The sequence below is a fragment of the Chrysemys picta genome, chromosome 16, assembly GCF_011386835.1.
Source record: "Chrysemys picta bellii isolate R12L10 chromosome 16, ASM1138683v2, whole genome shotgun sequence".
NCBI classification, from domain to species: Eukaryota; Metazoa; Chordata; order Testudines; family Emydidae; genus Chrysemys; species Chrysemys picta.
This window is the reverse complement of record NC_088806.1, coordinates 219,784-245,981: the sequence shown is the minus strand read 5'-3', so window position 1 is coordinate 245,981 and position 26,198 is coordinate 219,784. Positions and strand designations below refer to the sequence as shown.

At 64.9% G+C, this 26,198-nt stretch overlaps 2 protein-coding genes and 1 long non-coding RNA gene across 3 annotated transcripts; 2 read left to right on the top strand and 1 right to left on the bottom strand.

The window, feature by feature from the left end:
* Nucleotides 1–1,157: 1,157 nt before the first annotated feature.
* Nucleotides 1,158–7,755, bottom strand: COPS6 (COP9 signalosome subunit 6). Its single transcript, XM_065570219.1, has 10 exons — nt 7,622–7,755; nt 6,717–6,842; nt 5,767–5,898; nt 4,894–4,982; nt 4,552–4,614; nt 4,066–4,113; nt 3,874–3,988; nt 2,412–2,495; nt 2,083–2,183; nt 1,158–1,358 (listed from the first exon to the last, which is right to left on the bottom strand). The coding sequence occupies exons 1-10, from the start codon at nt 7,707–7,709 to the stop codon at nt 1,218–1,220; spliced, it is 987 nt and encodes a 328-aa protein (XP_065426291.1). The 5' UTR covers nt 7,710–7,755; the 3' UTR covers nt 1,158–1,217.
* On the top strand, nt 7,739–25,984 carry LOC135976007 (uncharacterized). Its single transcript, XR_010593248.1, has 3 exons — nt 7,739–7,878; nt 21,373–21,463; nt 23,279–25,984. It is a non-coding gene; the product is annotated as an uncharacterized LOC135976007 (long non-coding RNA).
* LOC135975916 (uncharacterized) lies at nt 14,950–21,344 on the top strand. Its single transcript, XM_065569259.1, has 3 exons — nt 14,950–14,998; nt 16,946–17,914; nt 21,241–21,344. Exons 1-3 carry the CDS (start codon nt 14,950–14,952, stop codon nt 21,342–21,344), a joined length of 1,122 nt encoding a protein of 373 aa, XP_065425331.1.
* Nucleotides 25,985–26,198: the final 214 nt, after the last annotated feature.

The window sequence follows — 26,198 nt, the reverse complement described above, 5'->3', positions numbered from 1 at the left end:
CTGGCCCCCCTGCTCTAACCCCCCAGCCCCCACTCCCCTCCCAGTGCCGGGGAGAGAACCCAGGAGTCCTGGCTTCTAGACCCCCCTTGCTCTAACCCCCCAGCCCCCACTCCCCTCCCAGAGCCAGGGAGAGAACCCAGGAGTCCTGGCTCCCAGACCCCCCTGCTCTAACCCCAGCCCCCACTCCCCTCCCAGAGCCGGGGAGAGAACCCAGGAGGCCTGGCTCCTGGCCCCCCTGCTCTAACCCCCCAGCCCCCGCTGCCCTCCCAGAGCCGGGGAGAGAACCCAGGAGTCCTGGCTCCCAGCCCCCACTCCCCTCCCAGAGCCAGGGAGAGAACCCAGGAGTCCTGGCTCCTAGACCCCCCCCTTGCTCTAACCCACCAGCCCCCACTCCCCTCCCAGAGCCAGGGAGAGAACCCAGGAGTCCTGGCTCCTAGACCCCCCCTTGCTCTAACCCACCAGCCCCCACTCCCCTCCCAGAGCCAGGGAGAGAACCCAGGAGTCCTGGCTCCCAGACCCCCCTTGCTGTAACCTACCAACCCCCACTCCCCTCCCAGAGCCGGGGAGAGAACCCAGGCATCCTGGCTCCTCGCCCCCCCCTGCTCTAACCCCCCAGCCCCCACTCCCCTCCCAGAGCCAGGGAGAGAACACAGGAGTCCTGGCTCCCAGCCCACCCTGCTCCAACCCCCCACTCCCCTCCAGAGCTGGGAATAGACTCCCAGCCCTTTCTCTGGCGTGAGCGTGGCCCAGGAGTAGAATCTAACACCAGGCGTGGGCTGGGGGATACTATGGGGACCTGGACCTGAGACCCACTTACCCCCCACCCCCTCTTTTTCCAAAGTGACCTGAGTGCCACTGCTGGGGGGAGGCAGGGAACCCCCCAGTACTGGGGCTGCAAAGCACCAGGGGTGAGACCACGGGGCAGGGTGGGAATTGGGCCAGAGAAACGTCTCTAGGCCCTGCTCCCTCCCTTCCTGTGGCAGGGGCCGGAGCCGGAGCCAGCGCAGCCGCCCCACGCTGCGCCCTTGTGACCCATATCCGGGGGAGGGCGTCGCAGGCAGGCTGGGGGGTGTCAATTTGTAACCTGCTTTTAGGGGGGTGGGGTGAGTTCAGGGAGGCCCGTGGGCCAGGGGGAGCAGCAGTGAGCAGGCACCAGCGTCTCTCCAGCAAGCGTTTATTGGGGGGGGGGAGGGCAGCCAGTCCGCACCCCCCCAGGCTCAGAAGAAGAGCCCGCGCATGCGGCGCCCGATGCCCTGCCGGTCGTACAGGATGTTGAACTTGTTGACGAACTGGTTCATGGTGTTGCAGGTTTTGGTGATGGTGCCCAGGTAGGCCATGAGCCCCACGTCGTTGCATTGCTGGGGGGGGGGGAGGGCAAGGGGGTTAGTGACACGCAGCTGCCCCGCCCCTCGGCCCCCCACAGCCCTGGGGAGACGGCTTCCCACCCGCCACCAACCCCAGCACACGCCCCCCGAGCCCAGACACCCACCCAGCTCCCCGCCTGTCCCAGCCCAGACAGCCCCCCGCACCCCGCCGCCCCAAGCCAGACACCCCCCATCTCCGGCCTGACACCCAGCTCCCCGCCCGCCCTAGCCCAGATAATCCCCCAAGCCAGACACCCAGCTCCCAGCCCAGACAGGGCCCCGAACCCTGCCCACCCCAAGCCAGACCCCCCCCCCCAGCTCCCAGCCCAGACACTGCCCCCCAAACCCCGCCCACCCCAAGCCAGGCCCCCCCCAGCCCAGACACCCAGCCCTGACAGCCCCCCAATCCCTGCCCACCCCAAGCCAGACACCCCCCCAGCCCTGACAGCCCCCTGAACCCTGCCCACCCCAAGCCAGACACCCCCCAGCTCCGGCCCAGACACCCAGCTCCCCGCCCGCCGTAGGCCAGACAGCCCCCCAAACCCCACCCGCTCCAAGCCAGACCCCCCCCAGCCCAGACCCCCAGCTCCCAGCCCAGACACCGCCCCCCAAACCCCAAGCCAGACCCCCCCCAGCCCAGACCCCCAGCTCCCAGCCCAGACACCGCCCCCCAAACCCCAAGCCAGACCCCCCCCAGCCCCAGCCCAGCTGCCCTCACATCGTAGAAGTCTGTCTTGAACTTGCTGGTGCTGAGGACGGGCAGGCAGTGGCAGAGGGCGTACGCCTCGCGCAGGATCTCGTGGTTGAAGGGCACCTCGCCTGGGGGGGGGGGGGGGGGGCAGGGGAGAGACGGTTAAAGGGGGCAGCACCATGGACCCTGCCCCCCCTGGGGGGAGACGGGGGACAACCCAGGCCTGACACACAGGGCCGTGGGGTCAGCGTCGGAGCTAAGGGGTCAGCGCGGCCCAGGTGCCGGAGCTAAGGGGGGGCCCTGACGAACTGGAGGGTGGGCAGGGGGGGGTCGAGGGGCACAGCTCAGGCCCTCACCTGCCTCCGAGGCCTTGACATACTCCAGGATGAGTTTCACCCGACTGTGCAGCATCTTGATCGCGCTGTGCTGGGCGATCAGGGCTCGGCCACTGCGGGAGAGACGGCGGGGTCAGGAGGCTCCGCCCCCCGGAGACTCACCCCTGGAGTCCCTCGTCCCCTGCACACGCCCCCCCCCTCCATTTGCCCCCCACCCCCATGCTCACCCCTGGAGTCCCCCTGCTCCCAGCGTCCCCCGCACACGCCCCCCCCTCCATTTCCCCCCCACCCCCACGCTCACCCCTGGAGTCCCGCATCCCCCGCACACGCACCCCTAGGGGGGTCCCCCCCATCCCCCCCCCCCTCTCACCCCTGGAGTCCCCCGCTCCCAGCGTCCCCTGCACACGCCCCCCTGGAGAGTCCCCCCATTCCCCCCTGGAGTCCCCCTGCTCCCAGCGTCCCCCGCACGGTCCCCCCAGCCTCCCCCCCATGCTCACCCCTGGAGTCCCCCACTCTCCCCCCCCCCCCCCACGGTCACGCCTGGAGTCCCCCTGCTCCCAGCGTCCCCTGCACACGCCCCCCTGGGGGGGTCCCTCCATTTCCCCCCCCATGCTCACCCCTGGATTCCCGCGTCCCCCGCACACGCACCCCTAGGGGGGTCCCCCCCCCCCACTCTCACCCCTGGAGTCCCGCGTCCCCCCCCACACACCCCTGGGGGTTTCCCCCATTTTCTCCCCCCCACCGTCACCCCTGGAGTCCCCCGCTCCCAGCATCCCCCGCACACACGCCCCTCTGGGGGGTCCCCCTATTCCCCTCCCACGCTCACCCCTGGAGTCCCCCGCTCCCAGCGTTCCCCACACACACACCCCTGGGAGGTCCCCCCATTCCCCCCACCATGCTCACCCCTGGAGTCCCGCATCCCCCGCACATGCCCCCCTGGAGGGGTCCCCCATTCCCCCCTACGCTCACCCCTGGAGTCCCCCGCTCCCAGCGTCCCCCGCACACGCACCCCTGGGGGGTCCCCCCCATTCCCCTCCCATGCTCACCCCTGGAGTCCCCCCATTCCCCTCCCATGCTCACCCCTGGAGTCCCCCACTCCTAGCGTCCCCTGCACACACACCCCGGGGTGTTCCCCCCCCCCGCACACGCGCCCCCCTGGAATCCCCCGCTCCCAGCGTCCCCCGCACACGCCCCCCTGGGGGTCGTCTCCCCCCCCATGCTCACACCTGGAATCCTGCGTCCCCCGCACACGCCCCCCTGGGGGGTCGTCTCCCCCCCCCATGCTCACCCCTGGAATCCTGCGTCCCCCGCACACGCCCCCCTGGGGGTCGTCTCCCCCACACACACACTCACCCCTGGAGTCCCCCGCTCCCAGCGTCCCCTGCACACGCCCCCCTGGGGGGTCCCACCATTCCACCCCCCCATGCTCACTCCTGGAGTCCCCCGCACACGCCCCCCTGGGGGGTTCCCCCCCCAAGCTCACCCGTGGAGTTCTCCCCGCTGCCGGTCGCCGTCATTCGGGCCACGTGGTCGACCCCAATGCGCTCTGCCTCCTCCGTGGCCAGCGTGTAGGTCAGCTCCGCGAACAGCATGGTGGCCTGGGGGCGAGGGGGCATCAGGGGGGATTGGGAACATGCATAGCATGGGGCGGGGGGGCGGGGTATAGGGTACTTACCTCTCCATTGATGATGTCGATCACCGACTCAAAGACACTGACCGGCAGCTGGGGACAAGAGCGAGAAACAACCTGATAACGCTGCCCACAGACGCCCTCACCCCACAGCGAGAGGGTAGGACATGCTAAGACGCGCCCCCTCTGGGGTGGGGCACCAGACTGGTTATACGGGGACCCCTCGCCTGGCGCTGAGACGCAGCTGCCGCTAGGGTGGGGCATGGTGGAATGCACGCCCAGCGATGAGATGCAGCTGGCTCTGGGGTGGAGCACGGGGGCTGTTCATACAGGGACGCCCTCACCTGGCACTGAGATGCAGCCCCTCTGGGGGGGCACGACGGCTACTGAGCGGTGGAAGTGAAGGGAAATTCCATACACAGCCAAAGCTGCAGGGGGCAGGGAGGATGGACGTCCTCGAGCCAGACTTCGCTCCTTGGGGCCGGCGGGGGGCTGGTTTCAGGCTGTTGGGGGGGGGGGGGGGGTACTCACATCTGTGTGCTTGGTCATGGGGTTCAGCTTCAGGAAGAGGGGGCTCTCGATGATCTCACACACCTGGGCTTGGGGAAAGGCGACCGTCAGCATGGTGCGCACCAACGTCAGTCCCCTCAGCTCCCCCCGGTCCTCCGACCCACTGAGCACAGGCTGCCAGCACCCAGGGGCTCCACCAAAGACCCCCAAGGTAGGAGTGTCCCTCCCCTGCCACGTGAGGTCAGAGTGACTCTGGGACTTTGAAATGGCAGCTCCCGCTATTGCCTAGTGGAGGGTGGGGGCAGCTGGGAGCCAGGACTCCTGGGTTCTCTCCCCGGCTCTGGGAGGGGAGTGGGGCCTGACCTGTTTATGGACGTGGATGTCAGACTGGTCCGGGGGGCCACCGGTCGTGTACCAGCCCAGGAACTCCATGTCCTTGAAGACCTGTTTGACTGGGGGGTGGGGACAGAGAGGAGCACGGTTAGTGGGGTGGGGGGGCAGATCCCAGCTCCCCCAACTCAGGGCTCCACAGACGGTCAGGCCAGCAGAGCCCATTCGATCCTCAAGTCTGAGCTCCGCCGGCCAGGGACTCTCGCCCAGTTCCCCGCGGCGCGTTCGTCTGGAAAGGCCTCCAGCCTGGACTGGACCCATCGCCAGACTGAGAGTCCGCCCCCCCCCCCACGCACCAGGAGAGCTGAAAGGGTGACTGACCCCCCGGCTGGGGAGCTGCCCCCCCTTTCTAACCTGCACTGCTCTGGTTTGAGCTTCCACCGGTTCTTGTTCTGCTCATGCTCAGACTCCTTTCGTACCCACTACCCTCTCCCACGTCGCCTTTCTTCCCATGAAGGCACTTCTGTCCCGTCACCCAATCACCCCTCGCCTGCTTGCTGACAAGGAACGCCGGGCGGGGGGGGGGGGGGGAAGCATCTCATCGGAGAACGTCTCCCCTGCTCCTGAAGCAGCGCTCCCCCCCCCCCCCTTTTAAAATGCGGACACTGGGTCCGGACGCCGCATGCAGAGGGAAAATCCCCTCCCTGCTCCTGCTCGCTACGCCTCTGGTTACACACTGGCCCCCTGCCAAAGCACCGCACTGGGGGCACGTGGTGAGCCCCCTAAATGCTCTCCAGGGGCAGCCCCCCATTCCTAATCCACCTGCTGAGCTCTGGTCCTGCTGCACGGCGCTGGCGTGCGGTACCAGGCCCTGCGGTCGCTCAGACCCCCATCCCCTGCACTCACACTGCTCCTCCTTGGTGTAGTAGTACTCCTTGTCGATGACGATGTTCTCCTCCACCGTGTGGGACAGCAGCTCGAAGGAGTTCATCACCTCGATGTTCCGGCCCTCCTGCCGCCCGATCAGCGCCCCGATCACTGGCAGGCATGGTGGAGGGGGGTTACGGGGATCAGGACCCTCACGAGCTCCGACCCTCAGAACACAGGGGCCGGCTGTATCCCTGGCACGGCCCCCATAGGGCTAGCCTAACACCCCCCCCACAACCCATCCCAGCAAGGCCTGCCTGTCCCCTTACTCCCCACAGCTTAGATACAGGAACCCGTTTCTTTACGGCCTGGACCCTTCCTCCCTGGTTCAGTGGGTGAGGGGGGCACAAGGGCCCCCAGAGAGGGGGGGGTAACTTGTTCTAATCCTCAGCATGGCATGAATGCAGCCTTAAGCGGCAGAAGCCCCCACAGCCCCCGCCAGAGGTCTAGGGGGAAGGGGGCGCTGATTCCCAAGAGCGGATGCGAAGTGAACAGGGGGAGGGGTCGGCAGAGCAGCGCTGGACCCAGCCAGGTGACGGGAACGGGGGACACAGATGGGCCCTGGGCTGGTGGCTGCCAGAGCGGGAGGGGCACCGGGAGCCTTGGCCTGCGTCCAGGGGCCCCTGGGCTGGCGGCTGCGGGAGGAATGGGGGCACTTAGAGGCCAGGCCTGCGTCCGTGAGCCCCTGGGCGGGGGATTGCCGGGGGAGAAGAGACACCGGGAGCTTTGGCCTGCGTCTGTGGGCCCCTGGGCAGTCGATTGCCGGGGGGAGGGGGGGGTGCACCAGGAGCCTTGGCCTGCATCCGGGGGCCCCTGGGTAGGGGGCTGCCGGGGAGGGGGGGGCACTGGGAGCCTTGGCCTGCGTCCGGGGGCCTGGGCGGGCGAGGGGCGTCCGGGGGCCTGGGCGGGCGAGGGGTGGAGGCCGGTACCTTGCACGGGACGCCCCTCCTGCGAGCGCATGCGGATCCAGTGGTCGGAGATGTTGAGGATCACCAGCGGGTGCAGGGCCACCGAGACGCTGCCCGTCACGCCCGATGCCATGACGGTGGGGAGCACTGCGGGGGGAGGGGGGGAGATGCAGTCAGTGGGGCAGGAGAATAGGAGGGCGATTGGGGGGAGGGAAACACTCAGGGAGGAAGGAGGGATGAGCCCCACTGTGAGACCCCTGGGTCCCTGCCCTCGCCTCGGGGGGAGGTCCAGGGGAGGGGAGGACCCTGCTGGGGACAGTCTTGAGGGAGACCGGGGCAGGGTCTCCGTGGGGGGTGGGACCATGAGAGGGTTAGAGCCCCATAGGGAGGGGTTGGGGTCTCTGAGGGGTGTGGCACAAGGGGAAGGGGGAGGAGTCTTGGAAGGGGCGTGGCCTGAGGGGAAGTGAGGGGTGGGGGCCTCTGAGAGGGCGGGGTGGGGCCAGAGGAGCCTCGGTCTCCCCCGGAGGAGTTCCTGAGGGGGCGGGGCCCGAGGGGGAGGGGGCGGGGACTGCGCGCAGAGGGGGTCCCTGGGGGCGGGGCCCGAGGGGGAGGGGGCGGGGACTGCGCGCAGAGGGGGTCCCTGGGGGCGGGGCCCGAGGGGGAGGGGGCGGGGACTGCGCGCAGAGGGGGTCCCTGGGGGCGGGGCCCGAGGGGAAGGGGGCGGGGACTGCGCGCAGAGGGGGTCCCTGGGGGCGGGGCCCGAGGGGGAGGGGGGCGGGGACTGCGCGCAGAGGGGGTCCCTGGGGGCGGGGCCCGAGGGGGAGGGGGCGGGGACTGCGCGCAGAGGGGGGTCCCTGGGGGCGGGGTCACGCTGGCCCCCTCAAGCCCCGCCCTGTCCCCGCCCGCCCGCCCGGCGGAGCCGGTACCTGCCGCGTCCACCTCCATCCCGCCGGCCCCGGAGCCCCCGTTGCTCCCCGCCGCCGAGCAGGAGGCACCGGCCGCCGCCGCCGCCATTTTCAGGCTGTTTGGCCCGGCCCGGCCGCCGTAGGCAACTACCCGCGCTCTGCGCCTGCGCCGCACGGCGGCCGCTGCGGGAAGCCCCGCCCCCCCACGCCGGCACTTGCCGCATGCGCGCTGCGAGGGCGGGAGGCTACCCGCGTCCGGAGCATGCGCATTAGCAAAGGTTAGAGCCCGGCTCCCCCCCCTCGCACCGCCCCAGCCTCCCCAACCCCCATCGCCCAACCGCCCCCGGCTCCCGCCTGCGCCCCGCCCCCGGAACCCTCCCTGAGCCCCGCCCCCAGCCCCGCCCCTCCCTGGGCCCCGCCCCCCGGCTCCCGCCTGCGCCCCGCCCCCGGGACCCTCCCTGTCCCTGAGCCCCGCCCCCAGCCCCGCCCCTCCCTGGGCCCCGGCTCCCGCCTGCGCCCCTCCCCCGGGACCCTCCCTGCGCCCCGCCCACTGGACCCTCCCTGCGCCCCCCCAGCCCCGCCCCCCAGCCCCGCCCTGAGCCCCGCCCAAGGGACCCTCCCTGGGAGCCCCCCCAGCCCCGCCCCGGGACCCTCCCTGGAGACCCGCCCCCGGGGCCCTCCCTGCGCCCCCCAGCCCCGCCCCCCTCCCTGGGCCCCGCCCCCCGGGACACTCCCTGAGCCCCGCCCACTGGACCCTCCCTGCGCCCCCCAGCCCCGCCCCCCTCCCTGGGCCCCGCCCCCCGGGACACTCCCTGAGCCCCGCCCACTGGACCCTCCCTGCGCCCCCCCCAGCCCCGCCCCCGGGACCCGCCCTGAGCCCCGCCCCCGGGACCCTCCCTGGGACCCCCCCCCCAACCCCACCCCCGGGACCATCCCTGAGCCCCCACAGCCCCGCCCCCGGGACCCTCCCTGAGCCCCGCCCCCAGCTCCGCCCCCGGGACCCTCCCTGAGCCCCGCCCCCAGCCCCGCCCCCGGGACCCGCCCTGAGCCCCGCCCCCGGGACCCTCCCTGGGACCCCCCCCCCCAACCCCACCCCCGGGACCATCCCTGAGCCCCCACAGCCCCGCCCCCGGGACCCTCCCTGAGCCCCGCCCCCAGCTCCGCCCCCGGGACCCTCCCTGAGCCCCGCCCCCAGCCCCGCCCCCGGGACCCTCCCTGAGCCCCGCCCCCAGCTCCGCCCCCGGGACCCTCCCTGAGCCCCGCCCCCAGCCCCGCCCCCGGGACCCGCCCTGAGCCCCGCTCCCGGGACCCTCCCTGGGACCCCCCCCCCAACCCCACCCCCGGGACCATCCCTGAGCCCCCACAGCCCCGCCCCCGGGACCCTCCCTGAGCCCCGCCCCCAGCTCCGCCCCCGGGACCCTCCCTGAGCCCCGCCCCCAGCTCCGCCCCCGGGACCCTCCCTGAGCCCCGCCCCCAGCCCCGCCCCCGGGACCCGCCCTGAGCCCCGCTCCCGGGACCCTCCCTGGGACCCCGCCCCCCCAACCCCGCCCCCGGGACCCTCCCTGAGCCCCGCCCCCGGGACCCTCCCTGAGCCCCGCCTCCGGGACCCGCCCTGAGCCCCGCTCCCGGGACCCTCCCTGAGCCCCGCCCCCAGCCCCGCCCCCGGGACCCTCCCTGAGCCCCGCCCCCAGCCCCGCTCCCGGGACCCTCCCTGGGACCCCCCCCAGCCCCGCCCCCTCCCTGAGCCCCACCCCGGGACCCTCCCTGCGCCCCGCCTCCAGCCCCGCCCCCGGGACCCTCCCTGGGCCCCCCAGCCCCGCCCCCGGGACCCTCCCTGAGCGCCCCCAGCCCCGCCCCCGGGACGCTCCCTGGGGCCCCCCCCAGCCTCGCCCCCACACACCACAGACCCACCGACACCCCATCACACCCACCCCCACGTGACACCCACACAGACCCCACGTCACTCCCACCCCCCACACCAACACCCCGTCACACACCCCCACGTCACACCAACACCCATCACCCCCACCCCCACGTGACACCCACCCCCCACGTCACACCCACACCGACACCCCGTCACACCCACCCCGCACGTCACTCCCACACACACACCCAACGTCACTCCCACGCACACACCCCATGTCACACCCACACTGACACCGCGTCACAACCACCCCCCACACAGACACCCCATCACAACCGCCCCCCAGTCATACCACACCAATACCCCATCACACCCACCCCCCACAGCAACACCCCGTCACACACACACCCACGTCACACCCACACACACCCCCACGTCACTCCCACACACACCCCACGTCACACCCCCCCACGTCACACCCAGACACCCCCCCACATCACTCCCACACCCCAGTCACACCCACCCCAACATCCCGTCACACCCATCCCCAGTCACACCAGCACCCCGTCACACCCACACACCCCCACGTCACTCCCTCACAGACCCCACGTCACACCCACCCCACATCACACCCACACACCCCCCCCACGTCAGTCCCACACACATCCCACGTCACACCCACCCCCCACGTAACACCCACCCAACCCCCACGTCACACCCACCCCCAACACCAACACCACGTCACACACACACCCCACAGCGACACCCTGTCACACCCACCCCCAGTTACAGCCACCCCACACACAGACACCCCCCACCCCCCCCACAGACACCATATCACACCCATCCCCCACATCACACCCACACCAACACCCCATCACATCCACCCCCACACTTACACCCTGTCACACACACCCCACAGACACCCCCGTCACACCCACCTCCCAGTCACACTCACACCAACACCCCGTCACACCCACCACGCACACAGACACCCTGTCACAGCGATGCCCCACACCAACACCCCGTCACACCCACCCTCCACACAGACACCCCGTCACACCCACCCCACAGTCACAGCCACACCAACACCCCATCACACCCACCCCCCACAGACACCCCGTCACACCCACCCCGTCACACACACCCCACAACAATGCCCCGTCACACCCACCCCCCAGTCACAGCCACACCAACACCCCATCACACCCACCCCACACACAGACACCCCGTCACACCCACCCCCACGTCACTCCCTCACGGACGCCACGTCACACCCACTCCCCCACAGACACCCTGTCACACCCACCCCCCAGTCACACCCACACCAACACCCCGTCACACACCCCCATACAGACACCCCATCACACCCACCTCCCAGTCACACCCACGCCAACACCCCGTCACACCCACCCCCCACAGACACCCCGTCACACTCACACCCCACACCAACACCCCGTCACACCCACACACACCCCACATCACACCCAACCCCCAGTCACACCCACCCCCCAGTCACATACACACCGACAGCCCGTCACACCCACCCCCCAGTCACACCCACACCAACACCCCGTCACACACACCCCCAGGCATCCCGTCACACCCACCCCGTCACACACACCCCACACCAACACCCCGTCACACCCACCCCCCAGTCACAGCCACACCAACACCCCATCACACCCACCCCCACATCACACCCACTCGTCACTCCCACCCCCCCCAAGTAACACCCATCCCCACGTCACACACCCACACACCCACGTCACTCCCTCACGGACGCCACGTCACACCCACTCCCCCACAGACACCCTGTCACACCCACCCCCCAGTCACACGCACCCCCCACACCCACACTCCGTCACACCCACCCCCCAGTCACACCCACATCGACACCCCGTCACACCCCCACACACCCCACGTCACATACACCCCCACGTCACACCCACCCCCCAGTCACACCCACACCGGCACACCGTCACACCCACCCCCCACACCCACCCCCCAGTCACAGCCACACCAACAACCCTTCACACCCAACCCCCACACCAACACCTCGTGACACCCACACACACACAGACACCCCATCACACCCACCCCCCAGTCACACCCACACCAACACCCCATCACACACCCCCACACACACAGACACCCCGTCACACCCACCCCCCAGTCACAGCCACACCAACACCCCGTCACACCCACCCCCCAGTCACACCCCCCCACACACACACACAACCCCTCACACCCACCCCCCAGTCACAGCCACACCAACACCCCATCACACCCACCCCCACGTCACACCCCCACACACACACCCCATGTCACACACCCCCACGTCACACACCCACACACCACATCACACCCACACACCCCACACCAACACCCCGTCACACCCACCCCCCAGTCACACCCACACCACGTCACACCCAACCCCACACAGACAACCCGTCACACCCACCACCAGTCACACCCACACCAACACCCCGTCACACCCACCCCCCAGTCACACGCACCCCCCACACCAACACCCCGTCACACCCACCCCCCAGTCACACCCACACCGACACCCCGTCACACCCACCCCCACGTCACACCCCACACACACACCCCATGTCACTCCCTCACGGACCCCACGTCACACCCACACACACCCCCACGTCACACCCACACCCCCATGTCACACCCACACACCCCACACCAACACCCCGTCACACCCACCCCCCAGTCACACCCACACCCCGTCACACCCACCCCCCACAGACACCCCGTCACACCCACCCCCCAGTCACAGCCACACCAACACCCCATCACACCCACCCCCACGTCACACACACACACACACACCCCATGTCACTCCCTCACGGACCCCACGTCACACCCACACACACCCCCACGTCACACCCACACCCCCCATGTCACACCCACACACCCCACACCAACACCCCGTCACACCCACCCCCCAGTCACACCCACACCCCGTCACACCCACCCCCCACAGACACCCCGTCACACCCACCCCTACGTCACACCCACTCGTCACTCCCACCCCCCCCAAGTAACACCCACCCCCATGTCACACACACACACACCCACGTCACTCCCTCACGGACGCCACGTCACACCCACTCCCCCACAGACACCCTGTCACACCCACCCCCCAGTCACACGCACCCCCCACACCAACACCCCGTCACACACACCCCCCAGTCACACCCACATCGACACCCCGTCACACCCCCACACACCCCACGTCACATACACCCCCACGTCACACCCACCCCCCAGTCACACCGACACCGACACACCGTCACACCCACCCCCCACACCCACCCCCCAGTCACAGCCACACCAACAACCCTTCACACCCAACCCCCACACCAACACCTCGTGACACCCACCCACACACAGACACCCCATCACACCCACCCACCAGTCACACCCACACCAACACCCCGTCACACACCCCCACACACACAGACATCCCGTCACACCCACCCCCCAGTCACAGCCACACCAACACCCCGTCACACCCACCCTCCACACAGACACCCCGTCACACCCACCCCCCAGTCACACACACCCCCACACACAGACACCCCGTCACACCCACCCCCCAGTCACAGCCACACCAACACCCCATCACACCCACCCCCACGTCACACCCCCACACACACACCCCATGTCACTCCCTCATGGACCCCACGTCACACCCACACACACCCCCACGTCACACACACACACAGCCCACGTCACACCCACACACCCCACACCAACACCCCGTCACACCCACCCCCCAGTCACACCCACACCACGTCACACCCAACCCCACACAGACAACCCGTCACACCCACCACCAGTCACACCCACACCAACACCCCGTCACACCCACCCCCCAGTCACACACACCCCACACACCAACCCCCCGTCACACCCACCCCCCAGTCACACCCACACACACACACCCCATGTCACTCCCTCACGGACCCCACGTCACACCCACGTCACACCCACACCCCCCATGTCACACCCACACACCCCACACCAACACCCCGTCACACCCACCCCCAGTCACACCCACACCCCGTCACACCCACCCCCCACAGACACCCCATCACACCCACCCACCAGTCACACCCACACCAACACCCCGTCACACACCCCCCCACACACGGACATCCCATCACACCCACCCCCCAGTCACAGCCACACCAACACCCCGTCACACCCACCCTCCACACAGACACCCCGTCACACCCACCCCCCAGTCACACACCCCCCCACACACAGACACCCCGTCACACCCACCCCCCAGTCACAGCCACACCATCACCCCATCACACCCACCCCCACGTCACACCCCCACACACACACCCCATGTCACTCCCTCATGGACCCCACGTCACACCCACACACACCCCCACGTCACACACACACACAGCCCACGTCACACCCACACACCCCACACCAACACCCCGTCACACCCACCCCCCAGTCACACCCACACCACGTCACACCCAACCCCACACAGACAACCCGTCACACCCACCACCAGTCACACCCACACCAACACCCCGTCACACCCACCCCCCAGTCACACACACCCCACACACCAACCCCCCGTCACACCCACCCCCCAGTCACACCCACACACACACACCCCATGTCACTCCCTCACGGACCCCACGTCACACCCACGTCACACCCACACCCCCCATGTCACACCCACACACCCCACACCAACACCCCGTCACACCCACCCCCCAGTCACACCCACACCCCGTCACACCCACCCCCCACAGACACCCCGTCACACCCACCCCCCAGTCACACACACCCCACACACCAACACCCCGTCACACCCACCCCCCAGTCACACCCCACACACACACCCCACGTCACTCCCTCACAGACCCCACGTCACACCCCCCCACGTCACACCCAGACACCCCCCCACATCACTCCCACACCCCAGTCACACCCACCCCAACATCCCGTCACACCCATCCCCAGTCACACCAGCACCCCGTCACACCCACACACCCCCACGTCACTCCCTCACAGACCCCACGTCACACAGACCCCACCTCACACCCACCCCACATCACACCCACACACCCCCCCACGTCAGTCCCACACACATCCCACGTCACACCCACCCCCCACGTAACACCCACCCAACCCCCACGTCACACCCACCCCCAACACCAACACCACGTCACACACACACCCCACAGCGACACCCTGTCACACCCACCCCCAGTTACAGCCACCCCACACACAGACACCCCCCACCCCCCCACAGACACCATATCACACCCATCCCCCACATCACACCCACACCAACACCCCATCACATCCACCCCCACACTTACACCCTGTCACACACACCCCACAGACACCCCGTCACACCCACCTCCCAGTCACACCCACACCAACACCCCGTCACACCCACCACGCACACAGACACCCTGTCACAGCGATGCCCCACACCAACACCCCGTCACACCCACCCTCCACACAGACACCCCGTCACACCCACCCCACAGTCACAGCCACACCAACACCCCATCACACCCACCCCCCACAGACACCCCGTCACACCCACCCCGTCACACACACCCCACAACAATGCCCCGTCACACCCACCCCCCAGTCACAGCCACACCAACACCCCATCACACCCACCCCACACACAGACACCCCGTCACACCCACCCCCACGTCACTCCCTCACGGAGGCCACGTCACACCCACTCCCCCACAGACACCCTGTCACACCCACCCCCCAGTCACACCCACACCAACACCCCGTCACACACCCCCATACAGACACCCCATCACACCCACCTCCCAGTCACACCCACGCCAACACCCCGTCACACCCACCCCCCACAGACACCCCGTCACACTCACACCCCACACCAACACCCCGTCACACCCACACACACCCCACATCACACCCAACCCCCAGTCACACCCACCCCCCAGTCACATACACACCGACAGCCCGTCACACCCACCCCCCAGTCACACCCACACCAACACCCCGTCACACACACCCCCAGGCATCCCGTCACACCCACCCCGTCACACACACCCCACACCAACACCCCGTCACACCCACCCCCCAGTCACAGCCACACCAACACCCCATCACACCCACCCCCACATCACACCCACTCGTCACTCCCACCCCCCCCAAGTAACACCCATCCCCACGTCACACACCCACACACCCACGTCACTCCCTCACGGACGCCACGTCACACCCACTCCCCCACAGACACCCTGTCACACCCACCCCCCAGTCACACGCACCCCCCACACCCACACTCCGTCACACCCACCCCCCAGTCACACCCACATCGACACCCCGTCACACCCCCACACACCCCACGTCACATACACCCCCACGTCACACCCACCCCCCAGTCACACCCACACCGACACACCGTCACACCCACCCCCCACACCCACCCCCCAGTCACAGCCACACCAACAACCCTTCACACCCAACCCCCACACCAACACCTCGTGACACCCACACACACACAGACACCCCATCACACCCACCCCCCAGTCACACCCACACCAACACCCCATCACACACCCCCACACACACAGACACCCCGTCACACCCACCCCCCAGTCACAGCCACACCAACACCCCGTCACACCCACCCCCCAGTCACACCCCCCCACACACACACACAACCCCTCACACCCACCCCCCAGTCACAGCCACACCAACACCCCATCACACCCACCCCCACGTCACACCCCCCCACACACACCCCATGTCACACACCCCCACGTCACACACCCACACACCACATCACACCCACACACCCCACACCAACACCCCGTCACACCCACCCCCAGTCACACCCACACCACGTCACACCCAACCCCACACAGACAACCCGTCACACCCACCACCAGTCACACCCACACCAACACCCCGTCACACCCACCCCCCAGTCACACGCACCCCCCACACCAACACCCCGTCACACCCACCCCCCAGTCACACCCACACCGACACCCCATCACACCCACCCCCACGTCACACCCCACACACACACCCCATGTCACTCCCTCACGGACCCCACGTCACACCCACACACACCCCCACGTCACACCCACACCCCCATGTCACACCCACACACCCCACACCAACACCCCGTCACACCCACACCCCAGTCACACCCACACCCCGTCACACCCACCCCCCACAGACACCCCGTCACACCCACCCCCCAGTCACAGCCACACCAACACCCCATCACACCCACCCCCACGTCACACACACACACACACACCCCATGTCACTCCCTCACGGACCCCACGTCACACCCACACACACCCCCACGTCACACCCACACCCCCCATGTCACACCCACACACCCCACACCAACACCCCGTCACACCCACCCCCCAGTCACACCCACACCCCGTCACACCCACCCCCCACAGACACCCCGTCACACCCACCCCTACGTCACACCCACTCGTCACTCCCACCCCCCCCAAGTAACACCCACCCCCACGTCACACACACACACACCCACGTCACTCCCTCACGGACGCCACGTCACACCCACTCCCCCACAGACACCCTGTCACACCCACCCCCCAGTCACACGCACCCCCCACACCAACACCCCGTCACACACACCCCCCAGTCACACCCACATCGACACCCCGTCACACCCCCACACACCCCACGTCACATACACCCCCACGTCACACCCACCCCCCAGTCACACCGACACCGACACACCGTCACACCCACCCCCCACACCCACCCCCCAGTCACAGCCACACCAACAACCCTTCACACCCAACCCCCACACCAACACCTCGTGACACCCACCCACACACAGACACCCCATCACACCCACCCACCAGTCACACCCACACCAACACCCCGTCACACACCCCCACACACACAGACATCCCGTCACACCCACCCCCCAGTCACAGCCACACCAACACCCCGTCACACCCACCCTCCACACAGACACCCCGTCACACCCACCCCCCAGTCACACACCCCCCCACACACAGACACCCCGTCACACCCACCCCCCAGTCACAGCCACACCAACACCCCATCACACCCACCCCCACGTCACACCCCCACACACACACCCCATGTCACTCCCTCATGGACCCCACGTCACACCCACACACACCCCCACGTCACACACACACACAGCCCACGTCACACCCACACACCCCACACCAACACCCCGTCACACCCACCCCCCAGTCACACCCACACCACGTCACACCCAACCCCACACAGACAACCCGTCACACCCACCACCAGTCACACCCACACCAACACCCCGTCACACCCACCCCCCAGTCACACACACCCCACACACCAACCCCCCGTCACACCCACCCCCCAGTCACACCCACACACACACACCCCATGTCACTCCCTCACGGACCCCACGTCACACCCACGTCACACCCACACACCCCATGTCACACCCACACACCCCACACCAACACCCCGTCACACCCACCCCCCAGTCACACCCACACCCCGTCACACCCACCCCCCACAGACACCCCATCACACCCACCCACCAGTCACACCCACACCAACACCCCGTCACACACCCCCCCACACACGGACATCCCGTCACACCCACCCCCCAGTCACAGCCACACCAACACCCCGTCACACCCACCCTCCACACAGACACCCCGTCACACCCACCCCCCAGTCACACACCCCCCCACACACAGACACCCCGTCACACCCACCCCCCAGTCACAGCCACACCAACACCCCATCACACCCACCCCCACGTCACACCCCCACACACACACCCCATGTCACTCCCTCATGGACCCCACGTCACACCCACACACACCCCCACGTCACACACACACACAGCCCACGTCACACCCACACACCCCACACCAACACCCCGTCACACCCACCCCCCAGTCACACCCACACCACGTCACACCCAACCCCACACAGACAACCCGTCACACCCACCACCAGTCACACCCACACCAACACCCCGTCACACCCACCCCCCAGTCACACACACCCCACACACCAACCCCCCGTCACACCCACCCCCCAGTCACACCCACACACACACACCCCATGTCACTCCCTCACGGACCCCACGTCACACCCACGTCACACCCACACCCCCCATGTCACACCCACACACCCCACACCAACACCCCGTCACACCCACCCCCCAGTCACACCCACACCCCGTCACACCCACCCCCCACAGACACCCCGTCACACCCACCCCCCAGTCACACACACCCCACACACCAACACCCCGTCACACCCACCCCCCAGTCACACCCCACACACACACCCCATGTCACTCCCTCACGGACCCCACGTCACACCCACACACACCCCCACGTCACACCCACACCCCCATGTCACACCCACACACCCCACACCAACACCCCGTCACACCCACCCCCCAGTCACACCCACACCCCGTCACACCCACCCCCCACAGACACCCCGTCACACCCACCCCCCAGTCACAGCCACACCAACACCCCATCACACCCACCCCCACGTCACACACACACACACACACCCCATGTCACTCCCTCACGGACCCCACGTCACACCCACACACACCCCCACGTCACACCCACACCCCCCATGTCACACCCACACACCCCACACCAACACCCCGTCACACCCACCCCCCAGTCACACCCACACCCCGTCACACCCACCCCCCACAGACACCCCGTCACACCCACCCCTACGTCACACCCACTCGTCACTCCCACCCCCCCCAAGTAACACCCACCCCCACGTCACACACACACACACCCACGTCACTCCCTCACGGACGCCACGTCACACCCACTCCCCCACAGACACCCTGTCACACCCACCCCCCAGTCACACGCACCCCCCACACCAACACCCCGTCACACACACCCCCCAGTCACACCCACATCGACACCCCGTCACACCCCCACACACCCCACGTCACATACACCCCCACGTCACACCCACCCCCCAGTCACACCGACACCGACACACCGTCACACCCACCCCCCACACCCACCCCCCAGTCACAGCCACACCAACAACCCTTCACACCCAACCCCCACACCAACACCTCGTGACACCCACCCACACACAGACACCCCATCACACCCACCCACCAGTCACACCCACACCAACACCCCGTCACACACCCCCACACACACAGACATCCCGTCACACCCACCCCCCAGTCACAGCCACACCAACACCCCGTCACACCCACCCTCCACACAGACACCCCGTCACACCCACCCCCCAGTCACACACCCCCCCACACACAGACACCCCGTCACACCCACCCCCCAGTCACAGCCACACCAACACCCCATCACACCCACCCCCACGTCACACCCCCCCACACACACCCCATGTCACTCCCTCATGGACCCCACGTCACACCCACACACACCCCCACGTCACACACACACACAGCCCACGTCACACCCACACACCCCACACCAACACCCCGTCACACCCACCCCCCAGTCACACCCACACTACGTCACACCCAACCCCACACAGACAACCCGTCACACCCACCACCAGTCACACCCACACCAACACCCCGTCACACCCACCCCCCAGTCACACACACCCCACACACCAACCCCCCGTCACACCCACCCCCCAGTCACACCCACACACACACACCCCATGTCACTCCCTCACGGACCCCACGTCACACCCACGTCACACCCACACCCCCCATGTCACACCCACACACCCCACACCAACACCCCGTCACACCTACCCCCCAGTCACACCCACACCCCGTCACACCCACCCCCCACAGACACCCCGTCACACCCACCCCCCAGTCACACACACCCCACACACCAACGCCCCGTCACACCCACCCCCCAGTCACAGCCACACCAACACCCCATCACACCCACCCCACACACAGACACCCCGTCACACCCACCCCCCAGTCACACACACCCCACACACCAACGCCCCGTCACACCCACCCCCCAGTCACAGCCACACCAACACCCCATCACACACCCCCACACACAGACACCCCATCACACCCACCCCCCAGTCACACCCACACCAACACCCCGTCACCCCCCGACACAGACACCCTGTCACACCCACCCCCCAGTCACAGCCACACCAACACCCCATCACACCCACCCCCCACACAGACACCCCATCACACGCACCCCCCAGTCACAGCCACACCAACACCCCATCACACCCACCCCCCACACAGACACCCCGTCACACGCACCCTCCAGTCACACCCACACCAACACCCCATCACACACACCCCCGACGTCACACCCACCCACACACACCCCATGTCACTCCCTCACGGACCCCACGTCACACTCCCACACACACCCCCACGTCACTCCCACTCACAGCCCACGTCACACCCACACAGACACCCCGTCACACCCATACCCACACAGACACCCCATCACACGCACACCCCACATCACACCCACACCCCATCACACCGACACCGACACCCCATCACACCCACACCCCACGTCACACCCACAGCCCAATACACCCACACCGACACACTATCACACCCACACAGACACCCCTACACAAACACCCCACATCACACCCACACAGACACACTATCACACCCACACAGACACCCCGTCACACACACACCCACGCAGGCACCCCGTCACACCCACACCCCACATCACAAAGTCCGCCTTCACCACCCCAATAGGGCTGTTTGAGTTCCTGGTCCTGCCTTTCGGCCTCAAGGGGCACCTGCCACCGTCCAGCGCCTGGTGGATCAGTTGCTCAGGGGGATGGAGGGCTTTGCTCTAGCGTATATTGACGATATCTGTGTCTTTAGCCAGACCTGGGAGGAACAAGTGTCCCAGGAGAAGAGGGTGCTGGGTCGCCTCCAGGATGCAGGACTGACCATGAAAGCTGAAAAGTGCAAGGTGGGGATGGCAGAGGTTTTATACCTGGGCCACAAGGTGGGGGGTGGCCACCTGAAGCTGGAGCCGGCCAACGTGGAGGCAATCAAGGCCTGGCCGCTCCCCAGACTAAGAAGCAGGTCCAGGCTTTCATTGGGATGGCGGGGTACCACCGGAGGTTTGTGCCCCACTTTAGCTCCTGGCAGCTCCCCTCCCGGAGCTGTGTCGAAAGGGAAAGCCGGACAAGGTGGTCTGGACCGAGCAGTGCCGGAGGGCTCTCTGTGCGCGGAAGGGGGCACTCATCCAGGGCCCGGTGCTGGTAAACCCGGATTTTAACAAACCCTTCCTGGTGTTCACCGATGCCTCGGACACAGGGCTGGGGGTGGTGCTGATGCAAACTGATACTAAGGGGGAGAGACACCCCATCGTGTACCTGAGCGAGACGCTGCCCCGGGAGCAGCACTACGCGGCCATCGAGACGCAATGCCTGGCCGTGGGGTGGGCCCTTAACAAACTGCAGCCGTATCTATGTGGGCAGCACCTCACCGTGTGCACCGACCATTCGCCCCGACGTGGCTGCACCCAATGAAAGGGGCTAATGCCAAGCTGCTGAGGTGGGCCCTGCTCCTCCAGGGGTATGACATGGAGGTGGGTCCATGTGAGGGGGAGGGCCAATGTTATAGCCGATGCTTTATCACGGGGCGGGGACCCTGAACTTCCCCAGGTCACTGGCTAAGTGACCCTGCTCCGTTCAGCCTGGAACGGGGGAGAGATGTGACGAAGTGGGGGTTTTTCTTGTTTTCTGTAGAGTTTAAATGGTTTGCATGCAGAGGGGGTGGGACTCAGTTTCCCTGGGTGTTAGTGGTTTAACAAGGTGAGGGGAGAGGGAGTGTGTTATGAGTCGGCAATGTGATGTGGCCGTGAAAAAAGCTAATGCGGTCTTGGGATGCATTAGGCGAGGTGTTTCTAGTAGGGATAAGGAGGTGCTGGTTCCGTTATACAAGGCACTGTGAGACCTCACTTGGAGTACTGTGTGCAGTTCTGGTCTCCCATGTTCAAAAAGGATGAAATCAAACTGGAACGGGTACAGAGAAGGGCCACTAGGATGATCCGAGGAATGGAAAATCTGTCGTATGAAAGGAGACTCGAGGAGCTCGGTTTGTTTACCCTAACCAAAAGAAGGCTGAGGGGGGATATGATTGCTCTCTTTAAATATATCAGAGGGATAAATACCAGGGAGGGAGAGGAATTATTTCAGCTCAGTACTAATGTGGACACGAGAACGAATGGATATAAACTGGCCGTGGGGAAGTTTAGGCTTGAAATTAGACGAAGGTTTCTAACCATCAGAGGGGTGAAGTTTTGGAACAGCCTTCCGAGGGAAACAGTGGGGGCGAAAGACCTCTCTGGCTTTAAGATTAAGCTTGATAAGTTTATGGAGGGGATGGTTTGATGGGATACAGTGATTCTAGTCAGTAATGATGGTCAATGATGGGATATTAAAAGTTACTACAGAGAACTTTTCCAGGTGGTCTGGCTAGAGAATCTTGCCCGTATGCTCGGGGTTCAGCTGATCGCCATATTTGGGGTCGGGAAGGAATTTTCCTCCAGGGTAGATTGGCAGAGGCCCTGGAGGTTTTTCGCCTTCCTCCGCAGCATGGGGCAGGGGTCGCTTGCTGGAGGATTCTCAGAGACTTGAAGTCTTTAAATAATGATTTGGGGAGTTCAACAGCTAAGTCAAGGGAGAGAATTCTTCCAGGAGTGGGTGGGTCAGGTTTTGTGGCCCGCATCATACAGGAGGTCAGACTAGATGTTCATAATGGTCCCTTCTGACCTTAGAGTCTATGAGTCTATGAGGACATGGGGACCCAGCTGATGGCCGGGAGGATGGATACCCCAGCGACCGGCGACCTGGTGACCCGGAGGCCCAGCTGAGGAGACGCAGCCGGTTCTGGCCAGTGGGAGGACAATGGGCTGCAGAGTGAGGACCCAGTGACCTAACCAGCCGGTTCCAGCCAGAGGACAGAAGCGAGGAGCGGAGGCCCCGGTTTACAACCCTGTTTACCTGGAGAGAAGACAATGGACAGAGGCGGGGTCTGGGGCCAGTGATCTCAGATGCCCAGCTGCGAGCAGGGGGGCTCTGGGCTGGAGAGGGGGAGCAGGCAGAGCCCACCTGAGTTATACCAATAAAAACTAGCAGGATCTTATTAAAGGGGACAAGATAAAGATGCCACATTTATTATGATAACAATTTCATTTATGACCAATAACTAATATCTTAATCCTTATACACACACATTATACCAAATACCTACACACACACACACACACACACACACACACACACACACACACATCCATCAGATGTTCTGCAGCTGCTGCATAGTTACCAGTCCTGCTTGAGTCTGTGGCTTGAGTTTGCAGCTTGGGTTCGTAGCTTGTGGCGGTAACTGGCCAGGAAAGCCGGGCACAAGGACGAGCTGGGTCTCTGTTGGGCGCACCGATGCCCTTCCATGTTGGCAGCAGAATGTTACCCTCCTCCAAAGTTTTCCATCTCACCCATCCTTTTTGTAGGCTTCAGTTTGAATCCAGAGTCTATAGGTCTTGCTGTGTCACGCTGCCTCTGGGTTTGGTGATTGATCACCCGTCAATTGCAGACATGACTTTCAGCCTGGGACCGGGCTTTGATCTTCCTTCTATTGTACCTTTTCTTTTTAGGGTGGATTCTTCTTACTGTGTTAGGGCTCTTGTCCTCATCTTCAGCCGTTGGTGTTTGAACTCTATTTCATCAGGACAGGCTGGGGCTGGAGGTTGATTCCATCATCCATCCATACCTCATTCACACATCTAAACTAAACTAATGAGATTACAGCAGGGTTTGCAGAAATGAAGGTTGCAGCAAGCCCTTACAAAATGGAGTAAGCGTTTTAAAATGGGGTGTGAATTACAATATGGCGAACAGTGAACAGAAGTTACAATATAGACAAGTATAATGGATGGCAAACAGTGAACAGAAGTGACACTGTAGCAAGTGTAATAAATGGTGAACAGAAGTTACAATCCTGAAACAGGGCAAGTCTCAGTGATTTCAGCAGGAATTGGATTGATAGTGAAACGTACAAAGGCAGCTGACTGAACAGCTATGGCTCTTAACAAGCATCTTAACTGTCAATTAGCCAGTTATTGGGGTAACCGGTTTTAGGAATGAATATTGTTTCATTCATAAAACTTTACTTATGAAGTTACATTAATAAAGTGAACAATTAAAAACAATTTAATTTAGGGTTACCATAGGTAATTTAGGGTTACTCCAGGGCCCGAGCTGACCCAAGCTGGAGAGGCCGGGGGGGCCAGACTGGGCCGCGCCTCCTCCCCCCACACCGCCCTTACCTGCTTCAGGCTTCCTGTGAATTAAATGTTCGCGGGAAGCAGGGGAGGGGGCGGAGTTGGGGTGGGGACTTTGGGGAAGGGGCGGGGCCCCGTGGAGTGTCCTCCTTTTGGAGGCTCAAAATATGGTAACCCTATTTAATTCATCAGTTATACACCTGGATGCAGAGAGACTGGGGTGTGCTGGGCCGAGGGAGGCCAGGCCTGAGGGTCAGAGAGTTTCCTGTGCTGTGTTCAACTCTCAATAAATCCTCCTGTTTTATGCTGGCTGAGAGTCATAGATTCATAGATTCTAGGACTGGAAGGGACCTCGAGAGGTCATCGAGTCCAGTCCCCTGCCCACATGGCAGGACTAAATACGGTCTAGAGAACAGGGTGGCATCAACCCCTTCGGGGGTGAAGGACCCGGGGGTCCAGAGCGAGGGGACTCCCTGAGGGGGCCCACGACAGAGATGGACGTGCTGAGGCTCCGAGAGGTGCGGCTCCAGGAGGTGGAGGTGTCACGGAGTCCCCGGGCGATACTCGGGAACTGCTCCCCACAAAGCCAGTCAGGACTTTGGGGAGCCTCCTCTCCCTCAGAGCAGACTGTCTTCAGGGCAAGACGCTCACACGGCTTCACCTCCTGGGTCTCTCCTGGGAGCATTCAGCATATGCCCCTCCGTGCGCTTCCCACAGCGAGTCCACCCAGGCGGGGTCCTGGGGAAGCCAAAGGGGTCTGCACCCCCCACTTCGCAGTCAGACGTGACTCTCAGCCAGCCAGTAAAACAGAGGTTTATTAGTGAAGGGTTAAAATCCATGTGCATGTTATATAAACAACCTGGTATATGAATTATGCCAGCTCTTTTCCAGACCCAAAGTCCAGAGTTTGGTCTGGAGACCAGAGGCCTAGCTAATAGTGATCAGCTACGAGAAAGCTGGGGTAAACAAGATAACATTGCCTTTGCTAAGATATGCTTGCTCAGTAGAAATGCCAGATGTTGAAGCAATAACTGAATAATTATGTTTCATCCAATGTTTCAAATTGAACAAAGGATCCCTGTTCCTATTTCGGTGCATCCGAAGAAGTGAGGTTTTTACTCACGAAAGCTTATGCCCAAATAAATCTGTTAGTCTTTAAGGTGCCACCAGACTCCTTGTTGTCCCTGTTCCTATTGTGTTTCTCCTGAAGGGAAAACAGTCTTCCCACAGATCCAACCTTGAGTTTATGAAAATTGGCACATGTCACTATAATGATATGGCACCCTTCCACTTCCCTTCCAAGGGACCAATGCACTGCCTTAAGACATAAAGGAGACAATCTCTATTTTCATATGCTTTCACTGTTTCTTTGCTTTATCCCCTAGACATGTACCTGTCGGACAATCAAAGGAGT